The sequence below is a fragment of the Nilaparvata lugens genome, chromosome 9 (genome assembly GCF_014356525.2).
Source record: "Nilaparvata lugens isolate BPH chromosome 9, ASM1435652v1, whole genome shotgun sequence".
Classification (NCBI taxonomy): Eukaryota; Metazoa; Arthropoda; class Insecta; order Hemiptera; family Delphacidae; genus Nilaparvata; species Nilaparvata lugens.
The window spans coordinates 516,095-535,674 of NC_052512.1; the positions used below are offsets into that span (position 1 = coordinate 516,095).

A 19,580-nucleotide genomic window follows, 5' to 3' on the forward strand; every position below is an offset into this window, starting at 1 on the left:
AGCAGAAGCTCCTAATCCTGGTGAACCTGATCTTGGAGCTACTGGAAATGTTGTTGTGAGGCTAGCAAGGGAGATCCCAAGAGGTGTGAACCATACAGTCTACTGTGATAACTATTATTCTAGTTGGCCTTGTTCTCTCACTTCCATAGAGAAGCATATTCATGTTAGGAACATTTCGTCGAGATGGACTTCCAGACTGTCCTCTTCAAGGAAAAGCAGACATGGTGAAGACTCCAAGGGGAACTTCAGATGAGTATATAACGGTGTTCGATGATACTCCCGTAAGTATTGTCTTGTGGCATGATAACCAGGTTGTGACACTTGGATCAACTCTCTGTGGTGCTCTTCCAATGGACAAAATTAGAAGATATGACAGGAAAAACAAAACATTCCATGAAATTCCCTGTCCAAAAATTGTAAAAGTTTACAATAAACATATGGGGGGAGTCGACCTGATGGATGCACACATTGGGAGACACCATATATCCATGAAAAGCAAGAAGTGGTACTTTCGGCTCTTTTACCACTTAGTTGACATGGCTGTGGTTAATTCGTGGATCCTCTTCTCTGCCAAGCAGAATGGCAAGAAAATGAGTCAAAAAGAATTCAGAACTGAGTTGGCAGTGACACTTTGCAATTTAGGCCTGAAAGAAACTTCAAAAAGAGGCAGACCATCAGCATCAAAGGATGAGCAAGAGGTGACAAAGAGAATGAAAGCATCTGCAGCCACGAAACCTCCTCTGCCTGTGATCAGAGACTGAATAGACCACTGGCCAATCTGGGACAACAGAAGGAACAGATGCAAGATGGAAGGATGCAAGGGAAACGTGAATGTGAAATGCAGTAAGTGCAATGTGAATCTGTGCTTTCATGCAAAGAAAAAGTTTCAGGAAGTTTCATGTTTGAGTGACTTTGTTTATGATGTAAATTTCAACATGCAAGACTATAAATTGTTAGAGGATTGGAATTTCTGAGTGTGAAAAAACAAACAAAATATATGAGTATCTGAGAATATGTGAGTATACATTAATCATTCCCTGACTGTTAACTCTGAAAAAAATTCTAAAAGTGACTCTTTTCTTTGTCATTTTTTTAAAGTAATGCATGATGAACTCAGGTGTAACATACCCAAAAAAACGTTTTTCAGGGCCTTTATCTTGTAAGATATTTTTTCTATTATTTTTCCCATAATCTAACATGCAAAATTGGTATGATATATTTTTTTCAAGTCATTATGAAAATTCATGCATCACAATATATGATCTTGAATCATGATCATCTTTTCGTTTTTCAGTAGCCGCTCGGCCGAAAATTTCGAAAACATATGTCTGTAAAATGGATTGATAAATAATTATTATCAGCCCCCCTATTAAAATTTCTGTTCAGAAACCATCCCCAATATTCACACAACATACTCTCAAAGTTTTATGCCGTTATGTTAAGTCTACAGGGAACAAACAAACATACAAATAAACACACAAACATACATTCATTTTTTATAAATAGATTTTCATTCGGCTCAAACAAAAGCCTCTCTAAATGAAGGTAGAATGATAAGGATTCAGTTCTGTTTTTTTTACATTTTTTCAAATCACTTTCAAAAAGTTCATGTAGTACCTACTATTGTGTTCGAGACACTTCTGGCGCTATCATACTTTCATCACTATTCTGTTCTACAGTCCTATCTCTTGCAGTCGTTAACTATATCTATGATAATATTATATAAAGTAAAGAGCTGGCTTATGCACGTACGGGATAGGAAAATTATGTTTGACGCATCATCACGTCTGAACTTCTGGACTAATTAACTTGAAATTCTGCTTATAGATTCTTAATTAACCAAGGATTGTTATAGGCCTATTTTCAATTTTTCAAAATCTCATTACGTCAAGTTTTCATTTTGTCAAGTTTTAAATAGATCCTTGCGAAGCACGGGTTCTTGCTAGTCTTCCATAAATTTGTGAAGCTCATTGACCAGAAAGTCCATAAAAACTTCAGCATTTATTCTCGCAGGGAGAATGAAAGGTCCATGTGTATTGTGGAAATTCACAGCATATTTCAATAGCAATATGAATAATTGAATCTGTAGCATCATTTCGTCGTCACCTCTTGTTTCAAAGTTTAACTTAACTGACCAAAAAAATTTCACAAGAAAAGACAAAATCATTTCATTGATTTAGGAGACCTGGCGGTATAATAACTTGAAATCAGACTATTTGAAATCACTTTTTCTTCAAGTATTGTGCAAACTACTGCTATTCATATTATTCATATTGCTATGTGAACGTACTTTTATCTCTGATCTGTCGATAAAATGTTTGAAAAACAATTTTTTGCTAAGATCCAAAGGCAAAAATGCATCCAAGAAACAGTATCAGGTTCATTTAACTCTTGAACTGGGGTATAATGGAATGGTCGAAAGTTATTCTTCTATAATATTTTTTGAACTATCATTCTTGAAACATCCAACATCCCAGCTGCCCGCCGGATGCTGGATCAAGGATTCTGCTTGAGATACTCCAGAATAAGTTTTTCAAAAGCAACAGAAATAAGATGAGTCTCTCGTACCTTGAAACTGATACCTCACCATATTGACATCTGTCAATCTTAGAAATGTGTTATGAAATGGGTGTTTTCAGTCAGGAAAACGTCTCCTGTATACTCTCTCTGCCTCTTTGGATTGCATCCAATTCTCTCTTCACTAATAACATGTTCAAGTACTCAATCAAGGTGAATTCCATGATAAGGGACGCGAACACTTCTTTTCTAGCCAAAGTTCGTACCTATCAATTATGCCAATTAACTGGAAAGCACACTGCAAACTATAGGCTACTGGAAATAGGCTGAAACAAACACTCTTTTCGTTATTTCATTCAGGATTTATGGTACAGGAAATAATGCAAGTTATTGAAAAAGTCATTTCATTGTAGAATGTTGAAATGCTGATTCGAACTTCTGAATATTGTCAGAGAGAAATCAGGTGATTTCACCCTTAAGATCACCACTTGATGCATGCTGTTCGTGAATTTCCTCATTTTGAAGGTGTTCATTCCAGATATTAGCATTTTGAACACTTTATCATGGAGCTATCTTCTCGAATTTATACTTATTCAAAAGCTTATGAAATGGAAGAGTTTTTGAATATTGAAACCACTATAATTACCCGGAGAAGAATCGAGAATAAACGGTTTGAAATATGACTTTGAATTTGTAGAATAGCATTTCTTTAAGTTGAAGCCCCAATAAAAAACTACAAAATATCTAACAACAAAAAAAATCACATTAGTCTTGTTTGAAATGTTATTCTCTTCCCAACAATACCCTTGGAATCGAAATTGGTCTTGTAGTTTTCGAGTTATTGACTATTTATTGACCAGAAGTGGGCATATTCTGTAAATATTGAAAAATCTATATATCTCGAAAACTGAGATCGATAGGAAAGAAGTTTACTTGACATTTTTTGTATAGAATGTTGAGTAGAATCTATGGTTAACGGCTAATACAACCTTGGTGGGACATTCTGTATATAGAAGATAGAAGATTTCATTAAGCTCAAACAAAAGCCTCTCTAAATGGAGGTAGAATGATAAGGTTGACAACTTCCAGTTCTGTTGTTTTAACATTTCTTTTTTCAAATCACTTTCAAAAAGTTCATGTGGTACCTACTATTGTGTTTGAGACACTTCTGGCGCTATTATAGTTTCACAACTATTCTGTTCCACACTCTTAGTCTATCTCTTGCAGTCATTAACCATATCCATAATGAAATGAAGAGAAGCTTATACACGTACGGGATAGGAAAATTATGTTTGACACATCATCACATCTGAACTACTAGACTGATAACTTGAAATTTTGCATACCGGCTAGATTCTTAAACCAAGATTGTTATAGGCTATTTCCAATTCTTCAAGATCTCATTACATCAAGTTATCAGATTATCAATTCTAAAAATAGATCCTCGTGGAGCATGGGTTCCTGATAGTTTACAATGTTCACAATTTACAATTCATAATTTGGAATTTACAGTTTACATTTCACAATTAAATTTTTTTTTTATTTGTGATATATCATTTATAATTATTTGTGATATATCATTATAATTTATAATTCATAATTTATAATTTATAATTTATTATTTATAATTTATAATTTATAATTTATAATTTATAATCTATAATTTATAATTTATAATTTATAATTTATAATTTATAATTTATAATTATAATTTATAATCTATAATCTATAATCTATAATTTATAATTTATAATTTATAATTTATAATTTATAATTTATAATTTATAATTTATAATTTATAATTTATAATTTATAATTATAATTTATAATTTTAATTTATATTTATAATTTATAATCTATAATTTATAATCTATAATTTATAATTTATAATTTATAATTTATAATTTATAATTATAATCTATAATATAATCTATAATTTATAATTTATAATCTATAATTTTAATCTATACTTTATAATTTATAATTTAAATTTATAATTTATAATTTATAATTTATAATTTATAATTTATAATTTATAATTTATAATTTATAATTTTAATTTATAATTTATATTTATAATTATAATTTATAATTTATAATTTATATTTATAATTTATAATTATAATTTATAATTCATGATTAATAATTTATAATTTATAATTTATAATTTATTCTTTATTATTTATTATTTATAATTTATAATTTATAATTTATAATTTATAATAAATAATAAATAATATAATAAATTATTATTTATTATTTATTATTTATTATTTATTATTTATTATTTATTATTATATTTATATTTTTATTATTATTATATTTATATTTATATTTATAATTTATAATTATAATCTATAATTTATAATTTATAATTTATTCTTTATTATTTTATTATATTATTTATTATTTATAATTTATATTTATAATTATAATCTATAATTATAATTTATAATTATAATTTATATTTATATTTATTATTATTATTTATTATTTATTATTTATTCTTTATTATTTATTTTTATTATTTATATTTATTTTTATTATTATTATTATTATTATTTTATTATTATTTATTATTTATTATTTATTATTTATATTTATTATTATTATTTATTCTTTATTATTTATTATTTCTATTTATTATTTATTCTTTATTATTTTATTATATTATTTATTATTTATTATTTATTATTTATTATTTATTATTTATTATTTATTATTTAATATTTATTATTTATTATTCTTATTTATTATTTATTATTTTTATTTATTATTTATTATTTATTATTTATTATTTTTATTTATATTTATATTTTTATTATTTTATTATTATTATTTATTATTTATTATTTTTATTTATTATTTTTTTTATTTATTATTATTATTTTTTTATTATTATTATTATTATTTATTATTATTATTTATTATTTATTATTATTATTTATTTTTATTATTATTATTTATATTTATTATTTATTATTTATTATTTATTATTTCTTATTTATTTTTATTATTATTATTTATTATTTATTATTTATTATTTATTATTTATTATTTATATTTATTATTTATTATTTATTATTTATCATTTATTATTTATTATTTATTATTTATTATTTATTATTTATTATTTATTTTTATTATTTATTATTTATTATTTATTATTTATTATTTATATTTATTATTATTATTTATTATTTTTTTATTATTATTATTTATTATTTATTATTTATTATTTATTTTTTTATTATTTATTATTTCTTATTTCTTATTTATTATTTATTATTATTATTTATTATTTATTATTTATTATTATTATTATTTATTATTTATTATTTATTATTATTATTTATTATTTATTATTTATTATTTATTATTTATATTTATTATTTATTATTTATTATTTATTATTTATTATTTTATTTATTATTTATTATTTATTATTTATTATTTATTATTTATTATTTATTATTTATCATTTATCATTTATGATTAGCCCAGTCAACGGAGTGTTATAGAGGGAAAGTTGGAAGACAATAATTTTTGACCCCGCAGTTCTGTTTAGGGTAGTGAGGAGGTAAACATATCAAAAGTCCCCACCCCTATCCACTGTGCTAAGGCCATTAGGATGGCTCAAAGGTACTATTTTTTGGTTTCTCGCATATAACTTGAAAACTATGCATTCTACAGAAATGGCTTCAGTGTTGAGTGTGAGATCTTCAGTTATGCAAAAATAGACAAAATACCAAGGAATTTGGAGAGAATGTTTTGATCAAAATCTTTGACTTCGCAGCTTTGTTGGGACCAGTTATTGGGTAAACATATCAAAAGTCATCATCCCTACCCCTTGTGCTAAAGTGATGAGGGTGGTTCAAAAGTTGTATTTTTCAATGTTTTGCTTATACTTCTCATATCTTGAGAGAGATGCGTTGAACCGACATGACCATCTATTCAGAAATGAAGCTTGATCAATTCTCTACAATATTGTTCAGTGGTGATTTGTGATATCTCCAACAGTTTTCGAGATATACGCTCTTAAATGTGTAAAATTGTTAAAATAACAGCTTTTTATCCTATTTTTTGATGTTTCAGGGCCAACATCGTAAAAATGAATGCTCACCGTAGATTTGTAGAGCTTTATGTTCTCTTAATTCTATGTATTATTCCACTACTTAATGTTTTCCTTCTATTGTTATAGCACAGTCTTGATGGGGGGTGTAATTTTAATTGCGTAAAAATTGATCACTTGACAATGAAACTTGAGTCTGGAACATCTGGTGCTCAATTTTTGACTTTGTAGCTTAATGAAGACTAATTGGAAGATGAACATAGCGAAAATGAGCATCTCTAGCCCATCTATTGAAGGTGTGGAACTGCTAAGTTGGAACTTGCTGCAAGGTTAAAATTTCACCCCCAACATTGAATCTGCTATAACAATAGAAGGAAAACATTAAGTAATAAAATAATACATCAAATTGGAGAGAAAACAAAGCTCTACAAATCTACGGTGAACATTCATTTTTACGATACATTGTTGGAGAGTTGTAGGCCCTGAAACATAAAAAGAAAAGATTAAAAGCTGTTATTTTAACAATTTTACACTTTCAAGAGGGTATATCTCGAAAACTGTTGGAGATATCACAAATCACCACTCCACAAATATTGTAGAGAATTTTTTAAGCTTCATTTCTGAATAGTTGGTCATGTCTGTTTAACGCATTTTTCTCAAGATATGAGCGGTAAGCAAAACATTGAAAAATACAACTTTTAAACCACCCTCATCCCTTGAGCACAAGGGGTAGGGATTAGGTCTTTTGATATGTTTACTCAAAAACTGATCCCAACAAAGCTGCAAAGTCAAAAATTGTGTTCAAAACATTCTCTCCAAATTCCTTGGTCTTTTGTCTATTTTTGCATAACTGAAGATCTCACACTCAACAATGAAGCCGCTGCAACAGTCATGGGGATGTGCGTAAACCATTGAAATTTTACATCAAATTGAAGATAATTTAATGTTCTATGATCTCATGATCAACATGATTTTTTTCCCATCGATATTAAAAAAGTTAAAGAGCGAAAGTAGCAAAAAATTGAAGGAAAAATAGAACACATTTAATGTGTTTTTTCCAAAATGTCACATCTATTGAGTGGATATCTCGAAAAGTATGAGATAAATATAGGAAAAGCTGTTAGATGATATTGTAGAAAATTATGTTAGCTTTAATTTCTTATGAAATAGTCATGTCTGTGAAATACATAATTTATAATTTATAATTTAATCCATAATTTATAATTTATAATTCACAATTCACAATTATTAACAATTTTCATTTTACAATTTGCAATTTACATTCAGTTTGATTGATTTTTTCAGAATATATCCACAACTGTCAATTCATTTTTTAAAGATGATGATCAAGGTGATATGACATACTTGTTATCTCAGTTTTTCTATAAATTGCCAGATTACTTAGCGTATGAAATACATGACTCAGTGTTGAAGGGAATAAGATTTGATGATTGGACTTACATGTCCATCTTATGCACAAGTTCGGCTACAAAACTAAAGGCAATCAGTGATGCCTATATGGCAGGTGAGTGTCTTGTTCTCAAATGTATGATTCATCACAAAGGGGAAGTAACTCATCACAATGAATCTTGCCAGTTTAAAATTACTATTGGTTATTATCATGGTACTCACACATTGACAGAATGGATGTTCTACAGGCAGACTGCATGAACAGTGGAAGGATTTGCATTAGAAATGATTATAAGAACATAAATAGATAATAATGGATGCCCTTTATTCAATTATTTCACAAAAAATCAGTACACAAAGCAAATAATTGTTGGCATTTTCATCCCATGGCATGGTGCCATGACGTCTGGGGAGCTGATTGGAGATAGCAAATGATCATACAAATAAAGGGGGAAGCCTTACTATTATAATTTTCCTATACAACTTCTGTTCATAATTATGTTTGAATGTTCAGATGTTCATATATTTATATATTCGTATATTTGTATATTTGTATATTGTATATTTGTATATTTATATATTTGTATATTTGTATATTTGTATATTTGTTTATTTTTTATTTGTATATTTGTATATTTGTTATTTGTATATTTGTACTATTGTATATTTGTATATTTATATATTTATATATTTAATATTTGTATATTTGTATATTGTATATTTGTATATTTGTTATTTGTATTTTTGTATATTTGTATATTTGTATATTTGTATATTTTATGTTTGTGTATTTGTATATTTGTATTTTACCGGATCTCCAAATGGCTCTAACAGCTCTCACGAAATTCAGAACATAGTAGGTTTTTCAATATAAAATTTGATTGCACCAGGTCTCATCCCTGGAAAACTCACTGAAGGACATCAAAAGGATAAGTATTATTCAACCTTGGAAAAACAGCTGATACTAATTACTTTGTTGTCTGTTGGTGATGGGAGTGAGTGAGTGAGTTCTTGTGTGTGGGACTGTGTCAAAATTATGACTCAGCTGTTGAACCTTTGTAACATTCAATCAGTACTTAGTGCTGGTGCAAAAAAGCTGGGTTATTCTCAAGCCTGAACAATTCCAGTAGATCTATCTTTTGGAATGATCTTTTCTGATTTGGTTCATGTGAAGTAAATCAGGATTAAAAATCAACCAGCTTTTGTGCAACTGGCCTTTGTGAGGGAATTTTTGCATTCCTCTGGGAATCAATCTCAATTTACTGTGACTAGATAGAACATTTCTGTATAATGTTATTCAATTTCTTCTTTCATAATATTTTTCTATGCTTTCGTACTCCAGAGCAAAGCTCGATCCCCAATATATAAGTATTATGCATTCACAAAAGTAGGTACACATAAATTGGAATTATATCCCTGATTCATGAAGTACTCATACTGCCACGCAATCCTTGCAATAGCCTCACTGCCTGCCAGTCCTTTCCATTCAGATGTGATACTCTTTTGAAAATGCCTTCTCGGATATCAGTGATGACAGAGCATTGGCAATAGAGTGCAGTACATCCTCCTCCTCCTTCATGCTGCAGAGCAGATCCTCACCTCCTAGCAAAATAAGAACTCACTCAGCAGAATTAGCTCTGTCCTTGCCTTCAAAATCACTTAACCACCGTAAAGTCAATGGTTGATGTACATAATTGGTGAGATCTGCAACTTTTGTAGATCGATTATCTATGATCCTCATCAATCTTTCCTTGAAGCTGCACTGCAGCCCTTCATGAACATTGTGTAATATATGTGGTTACAATTAAGGTATTTCAGATTAAATATGAAAAAAGCTCCTTAGCATGTGAGAATGTATTGTATTAATTCCAATTGTAGCTACTGCTAACTTATCGTGCCTTATATGGTGCTACCGGCCGAAAGAAAATTCGTAGACTGCTCTAGGAAAATTGTTTAGCAGTCTATAGAACAATTAACCTCTCTGAATTTATCATATGATTTTGCATAGTCGCTGAATGAGCAGTATTGGATAACTATGAACCATTCTACCTCGATGAAACTCCTTAATTGATTTTGACAATGTAGCTTGGCTATTTAATTAGAGAATTTTATCTTGAGAATTCAAAATTTTGGCAATGCTCTGCTTAGCCAGCAGTCCATATTATTAATTGTATTGTAAGCCTGTCACAATGGACTTTTCGTGCAATCCCATGTCAAATTCTGTGGTCACTGACTCTTGTTCAATTTCTTTCTCCATATTGTACGATATTGTACCATTTTTGGCAATTTCTGTTGAGTGGGGGTTAGCTGTTGTTCGGCGATGGCGACAAATACGAGGTTTCTTGATGATTCGGGAACCCTAGCCGATGATTCTATTCCAACCATCACCTGAAGAAGACCCAGAAGCAGCGACCATAGGAGGATGTAGTGGAGAACTGTGAGGTGTGTACATTGGGCTTGAGTCCCTTATTCATTATTAAGCTTGAGCCACCCATTGTTTCATTTGACCAGTCCAGGTTAATAATTGTAATCCCCTTTTTTCAAATTAATTAAAGTCTTTCAATTTTTTCAAGTAAAAAAGCCCTTTTGGAGGAGGTCTTCTACCTACTCGAAACTATGAGACACAGAGATTAAGTAACTGATTATAGTCAAGCATCTTCAATGTTAGCACATCGTTAATATAGCCATAGATGAATTAAGTTCATTCATAATTTACTATTCTTTTGGATTTGAGTAATTAAATATTTGTAACTGATGCTTATAGTCTTACCATCCATCCACTTCAAGGTTGTTCTGTCAAAATCATGATTATTAATCCTTGGCTTGATCACCTCACATGTGTCCCATTAAATTGTTAATTCCAATGGCTTCAACTTTATTATTAATTTATATGATAAATTGAACTACAAGTTTTGTCTTTAATCTTTCATTTTCTTTTGTTGAGTGGACTTCATTAGTAACTGAAGTTTTGATTATAAAGTGAATTTCATTATTATAGACTTAATTTATTACTATTCTGAATTAATTCATTTCTTTAGTCTATTGAGTTGTCCGAAGTTCGGAGATTAGCTATTATTGTTACTCGCCACCATTTTAAATTTTTCGAGACCGTTGATATGGCCTAGACTGCACGGCCAATGCCCCGAGATTGATCTTAGTATTTTTTGTTTAGATTTGAGAATATTTCTATTTTGAGTTTGTCGTGTTGCCACTTGTTCCTCTTTAATTTTGTGGTATAAATCATCACTAATGTTGCCATAATTTGTGTTTAGATTTGAGAATTTTTCTATTTTCGGATTTGTCGTGTTGTCACTTGTTATTTGATTCTGTGAAATAAATTGGTGTTGAAATCTTCTTGTCGTCTTCACTGTAATCAAAAGTGTCCTGCACAGTCCAACCCCACCAGAGGAGAATAGAATTCTGGAGTCATCGACCCCAGCTGATTACATTGATGTCAGGTGTGGGGTAGGCTGCAGGGCCGCCTACGGGACCTACCTGCGCAGATAAACGTCTCTCGGTGACTAAGATGGGTCTCAGTGATGAGGCAGGTGCTCCAAGATTATACAACTCTCGAGCAGCAGCTGATGTGGCCTGGGAACATAAGCAGTCCCTGGAAGCAATTCGAGATCAGACACGAAGGATGATGGAAGCCAGGATCCAACAACTACTCAATCGAGCCGAAGCAGCAGGGAAGAGAGGTGCAGTCACTGCGGAATTAGAAACCGTTTGGGCTGCTCCACCAACTCGATTATCGCGATTGGAAGTGAATCATATCCTTCTTCCTGAACTGGGACTCTCAGCTCTTTACCATCAACCAACTCCTACAGCACCAGCAGTAGCAGTCACTCCTGCTGCATCAGTTACTGGTAGAAGGAAGGATCTAGATTTTGCATCCATTGTAAAGCCCTTCTCAGGTGCAGCTGGGAGTCAGTCTATTGAGCAATTCCTGCAAGGCTTTAAGCTAGCAGCCCGGATTGGTGGATGAGATGATGAAGACCAACAACTGCTTTGTTGTATGAAAGTTTATCAGCTGCCTGCTTAGAATCGCATCCAGAGCTTGAAGCAGCCAACACAACATTTACTGATGTAGAGCGAGTGCTACTACAACGATTTGGGAAGGCAATCAATCCACAAGACTCTCTGCTCGAATTGGGAAATTTGAAACAACAAATTGGAGAAGGACCTTGTGCATTTGCTGATCGTTGTCGTGCACTGGGGTATGAAGCTATACCCATACCAGTCAATCCAGCTGGAGCTGTGTGGGCTCGAATGTAGCTAGACAGAACCATTCTAGCCGCTTACCTGAGAGGCTTGCAGGCCCAGCTGCAACCAAACTTCAAATACATCCACCAGTGGATTCAGAATTCGAGTAGCCAAAAGGGTTGAACAGGCAACTGTGAGTCACAACAACTATGTATTCACTGTACAACCTGCTATTCGGCCAAACCACTTCACAAGAGAACCATTTGCCTAGACGTCCACTACTCAGGCCACAACCACCAGGAAATAATCAGCAAGGATGTTTCTACTGTGGAAAGCAGGCTTCCATTTTATATAATGTTGTCTATGACAAGCCAATCAATATTCATTGGGGAAAGAAGAATCATAGTCCAGCACAAACACAAGGATGAGAGACAATGCTTACAACAAAACAATCATCAGAGAGATCAATCTGGACCAACATTCTGCATCGTCTGTGGTGACCTAGATCATCAAACGTTCAGCTGAGCTGTCTTGATCAGGAAACAACTCCCAGGAGAATGACCTGTCAACAAGGAAATCAAACTTCACAGCCAAAGTTCATCAGCAACCACTGTCCCCAAAAGAGAAGGGGCCGGCCAGTAGAACTAGAAATCAAATCAAGATTGTGCCCAGTGTTGATGCAGTCCAGACGGGACTGTATATCTATGTTAACCCCATGGGAGTGAAGAAGGATTCAGTAGTTGACACTGGCGTCGAATTTATGTACTGAAGCAAGCAGGAACAAACCTAGCAGCAGGAGGCGTGCATGCTAGGGGGTTACCGGGGAGTCCCTAAGGATCCTTGAAGTGCAGATGCTGTTGTGTCAGGTATCAGGATCTGAGGCATGAACTTGTTTGCAAACATAGAAGTGACTGGCGATGGATTGATAGGCATGGATCTACTGAGGCGACTTCGGTCTGTGATAGATGCAGAAAAGGTGGTGACCTTCAGTGGAGGCGGGTGCGACCATATAGGAATGGCCCACCAACGTATTTCAGCAGAAATCAGACTGCCATGGAAGGGAAACTTGTCCCGCCAAGTACTTCACCTGGGACCACAAAAGAAAGTGGTACCCAACGTTAGCTTACCATGATGTTAGGGTCCAGGTGGAGTTTCCTCCAGTGAAAATAGAGATCCCAAGAGTTCCACCCAAGAGTTATTCTTCTTGTAATAAATTTAGGCCCCTCTATGATCCATAAGCGATATAAATTCTCGAGAAAATTAATGGTCATGGCCAGATTGCAATCAGGAAAAATTCAACGTCAATCCCAGTATAATAATCATTATCAAATTAAATTAACTTATATTTTTTATTGATCAAGCTATTCCAAATCAGAGCTCACAACCCTGTAACTATCATTTTATTATATTATTTTCTCTTGATTTATATTAAATTGTCAATCAATTGTCTCTTAATTGACATATTAAATTGTCAATTGTACATGTCTGGTATTGTTCAACCAGAACACATTATACTGATCACCACTGGAGCATATCTTCAAGTTCGTTTCCTTTCTGAAAACCTTAATATTGTCTTTGACATGTCACATTGGTATTTTGGTAGACCTCATATGGTCAGTGGAACAAGTCAGGAAATTATTGAGTGGAAGTTGTAGATGATTGCTGATGTATCGGTTGATCACTTCAGAATCAATCAATATAGTTTTGCTTACATTTGCTCTTACATTGGTCGCCTAGCTCATAATTCCCAAACTAAATTGAACAGTGTATGCGGCATTTTGCAGGATTTAGGTCAATTTAGGTCAATCAGAAATTATATTTTTTTAATAAATTACTCATTATTATCAATTCGATAGCGGTGAGAGACATATCTTTGTTCAGGTTGCATTGGCTCTTCATCAGAACAACAAACAGATGATAGTTTTGAGATTGCTTTATTTAAGCTCATTACAATTGGAATATTCCAATTCAAATCTGGGATAGCCTACAATTTCTCGGTCCATATAGAGATCAAGATTTGTCTATCATACACCGCCGTTGACTCTGACCAAATAAAAAATTTCTCTATTCGGCACCTTGTATGTGACACACACAAAATTTATCATAGTAACCTCAGTATTATTACAGCTTACACATTATTCTTTCTGAATATCCTATATGGTTATCCTCTTCAGGGTTGCATAATATCCATTCACAATCAGAATCAAGCAATCTTGAGTCATACAGACATAACTTCAATCCTTGGACAAAATTCGTCTGAATAAAAAAAATAATAAATTCTCAGTTCTAATATCACACAGAGGGGCATATAATTATCTATGTACCATGAAGTGAGAACCTTCACACATCTATCCATTTTTTGTATTGTCCATGCCCTCCCTGGAGCAGAACGTCACAATGTACACACGTAAAGGCCTTTTCAGTGTGCAAGTACTATTCAACAAAGCAGAGATATTAGCAACGTATTTGCATGCCTTATAGATTATAAAAAGGCATTCGATCGATCGGGTGATACACGGGAAGATGGGGACATACTCAGAAACATTGGGATGGATTCAGGAACAATTAACATAATAATGAACCTGTACTGGAACCAGTCCGCAGTACTCAAGATGATGGGAGAGCATACCGAGGGATAAATCTTCACAGGAGTGAGGCAAGGATGTATTCTTTACCCCATCATTTTAAATTTATACATTAAATCATCCTCAGAAAAGCACTTGAAGACATAGAGATGCAAGGCATCCCTTAACAGCCTGTGTATCAATAATATCATATATGCAGATTATTAGGATACCCTATTCCACCCCCCAGGTTATCTAATAATTGCGAAATATTGCTACAACGCGGACTAGCTACAGCCGGGTATGGGTATTGAGTACTGACAGGTGGAGATACAGACCTACACTTCTTCCCCTATCCTGATTCTTTACCCTCTGCTTCTTTCTCGAGATTTTTAATTTCAGGGGGAGAGTATTTGCCCATGCCGTTACTGACCGACTCGGCCCTCGCCTTTGGAATACAGGGTGAGTGTTAAAAGAGATGAAGATAACCCTATACAAGGAGACAGATCCGACTATCAGATCCCTACAAATAATTATATTTGTGAAGGTGGTATGCAATCTGAGAACCAACTGCGAGTTGGCGGGCAGACTGGATCTGCGAGCCAGAAAGAGGTTTTTCTAGTGGGTTTAAGGTAAGAGCTACAGGGTGAAGTAGGACGGAACTAGAGTTGTTAGTGGTATTTAAGATATAGTTGAATAGGGCGGTATAGGGTGTACGCTAGAGAGAATAGGGTGTAGGATATGAGGTATACATATAGGGTATAGGGAACAGAGTATCAATAATAAGATTATTATTCTCTACAGCAAACAGATATCTGTTCAATAATCTGCAATCTGAGAATTGCGCTCTAGCTCTCAGAAGCTGGACCCGCTAGCTAAATACAGGGTTTAAATTTCCAATACGAGATATTTGAGGCTCAGTATATAGGGTTTTAGGGTAGGATTTCTGAATCGCGAGCCTGCAGCTGCAAAAGGATCTTCAGCAATTCTGAAACTGCTGAACAGGATTTCCGCACCAGTCTAGCAACTATGCGACGGTTATTAAGGGCTATCTGTGACAGCCATTAAGGGTATGGCAATCACTCTCAATCGTCTGAAACGCTTTTAAAATAATAGTCTGTATGTCAACTATTATGAGGGGATAGGGGAGGATTACGAGGATTTCCAAAAGGAAAATATTGAGTCAGAGACTCTAATCAGGAAAAGATTTCAATGGGCTTCTCTAAGTAATTGCCAGTTTAAGGACTACAACAAAATCGATATCTAATTTGCAACTGAGATCATGAGAAAATCGTGAATTTTCCTTAGGGAAAACCAGCAAATAATATGTGCTATTGAAGGAGACAGGTTTCTAGGAATTTTAGAGAGGATCCGAGGGTCTGATAACTCGCGACCGGGATGATCTCGAATCTGGAACTGAGATCAGGGAGGATTTAGAACAGGAAAATGAGAGAAAGAAAGAGAAAGGATGTCGCAGTCTAAGGACTTCGACAAGGAAGTTCTCAAGCTGTACCTGAGAGCTGGAAGGATTTAAGAATGAGAAAAATTAAAAGAAAGTGAGAGAAATGATGTCACATTATAAGGACTTAGACAAGGAAGTTCTCAAGCTGTACCTGAGAGCTGAAAGGATTTCAGAGGTGGAAAAATTAAGAGAGATAAAGAGGAGGATGTCGCAGTCTGAATGACTTCGACCAGGACGAACTCAAGCTGCACCTGAGTTCTCTAGGAGAAGGATTGGAATTTTCTACTAGGAATTACTGCAAATTCGAAACTGCTATGCAAAAAAAATAAAATACAGGGGCCACTATACAATATGAAAATTGAGCAAGGAGAATTTACTCAAAATGATAATTATTCCTCTACAAGGATAAAAATTAATCGAGAAACTATTCTCGAAAGGGACAGGGATTTACCCACAGAGTATGAATTAATTAAAAAGAACTATTTTTGAAAAGGACAGTTTTCCCTACAAGAATGAAAATTCAATTGAGAAAAATCACTCTTCAAACTGAAGGCCACCTTACTACAGAGTAGGAAAAATATATGGAATACAAGTCCTGACATACAATCACCTGAATTGATGTGGATACTGATACAGAGAATGACAAACCGATTCTCAATTCCCGTATTAAACTTAAAAACGTCATGAATGACAGAGTCGAGACTTATAAATTAAGTACTCACAAATATCCTCTATAATCGCAAACGATGTGGAACTCACCGTGATCGAACCAAAAAGAGCCTGGTTAGATTTCCCACTTACTTGTTTGTAGTACAAACGTGATACGAGGTTTCAAAACCAAGATGATTCGTTCACCCCAGCGATACAAATTAGAGAAATAACTAACAAAGAAAAATCTCAAAGAAGTTCTATCTTCGAGTTGTCCGGAACTCGTCCTACAATATTCTACATTAACACACAAAAATATAATATTCCCCTAGAATAAACTAGTATCGGGAATGTCATGAGGAGAGGAGATTTGCGACCCGTTCACATGCTCAACCACCGACACTGCACTATAAGTAAAATCTACAAGGACAGAGAATCCCCAGGAAAATCTACCTTCAACAGTCGGTAATTCGACTCACAATATTCTATTTAATAAATATGAATAGAATATTATCCCTCTAGGAACCACTATTGGGTGCACCGCTCGGAACGCCGCCATACACAACATGATCACCGGACTACTAATTTCTCACCCAGGTCTGCTCCACATAGAGTAGGGTCCGTGGAAAAAAAGGAGGCCGGAGGAAAAGAGATTACCGACCAATAGGAGTCTCAGGAGACGATAACGCCACCGGCCATGTGACAGGGTATGAGTCCACTAATACTGATACTAAGGGTGCATCATACTAAGGGACAATACTGCTAATTCTATAGTAGATTAGGCCGGTAAACAATAAGATATACTGACTCAACCCGGTAGTCGCCTATCGCTTTGATGATAAGGCTGCTGCTGCTGCAATACTAGATATCAGAACGCTCAAACCAGTAAAAAAAAATCTGGGAATTTCTGGTTCAGATGAATTCGCTGCTGATAATTCACAGGGTTGTCGCCAAGGATGATGAATTTTATACACTCGACTCCAAGCTTAACAAAATACATCTGACTGCCGACCCTATCCCTCTACTGAAATAGAGGAATTCACTAAATCATATACTGAATGAAAGTTCTCCATTCGTCACAGAATTCACTTTGTGACAAGATGATACAACATCTTTGCAGATACACCGGAAGGGAGCAGGCACTTTTGATGAAGTTGTACAAGTGAGTGCAGATATGGACTGGAACGAATGTCACAAGGCAAAACCTTTCAATAGTCAGTAAGGAAGAATATTCAATGATGTCCATATCACTGTCAATAACATAAGAATGGAAAGAGTGAAGCACTTGGGCATATACTTGGGAACATTTATTATATAAAATAAATGAAAATGGGATAATGCATGGAGAGATCAAGTGCCAAATAGAAAAAGCAAGAGCAATATTGTTGAAATGAATGCCTTATTTGAGAATCACAACTCAAACTCCTTGCCACAAAGGTCCGCATCTTGAGATGTTTGTCTCTTACTGTGTTGCTATATGGAGCTGAAACATGGACAGTCACACAAGAACTTTCTAAGTGGCTGGAGGCCTTTGAAATGTGACTGTACAGAAGATGTGCGGATCTGTTGGAAAGAAAGTCCTGCATGCATGAATAAGAAGATGAAAATCATGAACACTGAAAAAAAGTTGTAAGTATAGTACTTGGGTCACATTATGCGGAATGAGAAGAGATATGCACTGCTGCAGCAAATACTCCAAGGCAAAATTAACAGCAAGCGAGGCCGAGGAAGAAGAAGAACATTATGGCTGGCAAACCTGAGGCAGTGGTTGACAAATTATCCTCAGAGCTTTTCCATTGCAACCAACAGGGCTCGAACTTGAATCTTGGGGGAATAAAATAATTTTCCTAAATATTTGGGAGATGTATCCCTCTGTCCATGCTAGAAACTACGCCCATTATTGGGAAATTTTGGACGTACTCTTTAGAAAAATCTGCTTGAGCATTTTCCAACGATATGAAATAGTATATAAGCAGTCACACTTTTCAATCATTTGCATAAAACTGGATAAACTATAATCAGCTAAAGTAATAGAAGCTGTAATGAAATGAAATGATAGAATTCTTTATTAGGCGGAGTTAGGACTTTTAAGTCCTCTCTACCACTCAACTTCGACATTACAAATGCAATTGAATAAATAATACAGTGTAACTTAATATATAAATAAAATACATGGAATAATATTTAAATTAATTAAAATTAATTAGCAATTGAATAAATGCATTCTCTATTTAATTTCATCTGTAACTGGTTGGCCGCTATGGTTCGTATAAAATGAGCTCTGCTATCCAGAGATTGTCAGTTTGGTGTAAGGGTAAGCATTCCTGACTAGCAATGGGAGGTACCGGGTTCGATTCCCGGGCTGGCAACTAATTTTTGGATACTAGTTCTCATCGAATTTCCATCTAGCTGTTAACCCTGATGTCAATGTCTGCAGTAGCAGAAGTCTTCGGGGTGATTTGCAGCATTTATTTAGGATTTTCGTTAAATAATAATTATATATTAATTAGCATTTGAATAAATGCATTCTCTATTTAATTCCATCTGTAACTGGTTGGCCGCTATGGCTTCGTATAAAATGAGCGCTGCTATCCAGAGATTGTCAGTTTGGTGTAAGGGTAAGCATTCCTGACTAGCAATTGAGAGGTACCGGGTTCGATTCCCGGGCTGGCAACTGATTTTTGGATAGTAGTTCTCATCGAAT

General features: G+C 33.5%; 2 protein-coding genes across 2 annotated transcripts in view; both read left to right on the forward strand.

The window, feature by feature from the left end:
* The first annotated feature begins 221 nt into the window (after positions 1 to 221).
* Positions 222 to 761, forward strand: LOC111054962 (piggyBac transposable element-derived protein 3-like). The gene has a single exon (XM_039435747.1). It carries the CDS (start codon positions 222 to 224, stop codon positions 759 to 761), a length of 540 nt encoding a protein of 179 aa, XP_039291681.1.
* Positions 762 to 7,898: 7,137 nt separating this feature from the next.
* The window catches only part of LOC111052429, a 48,598-nt gene continuing 36,916 nt past the window's right edge, over positions 7,899 to 19,580 (forward strand). The window contains exon 1 of the mRNA XM_039435368.1: positions 7,899 to 8,114. Within this exon, the coding sequence (XP_039291302.1) occupies positions 7,946 to 8,114 (169 nt within the window). The 5' untranslated portion in view covers positions 7,899 to 7,945. The remainder of the gene's footprint in view (positions 8,115 to 19,580) is intronic.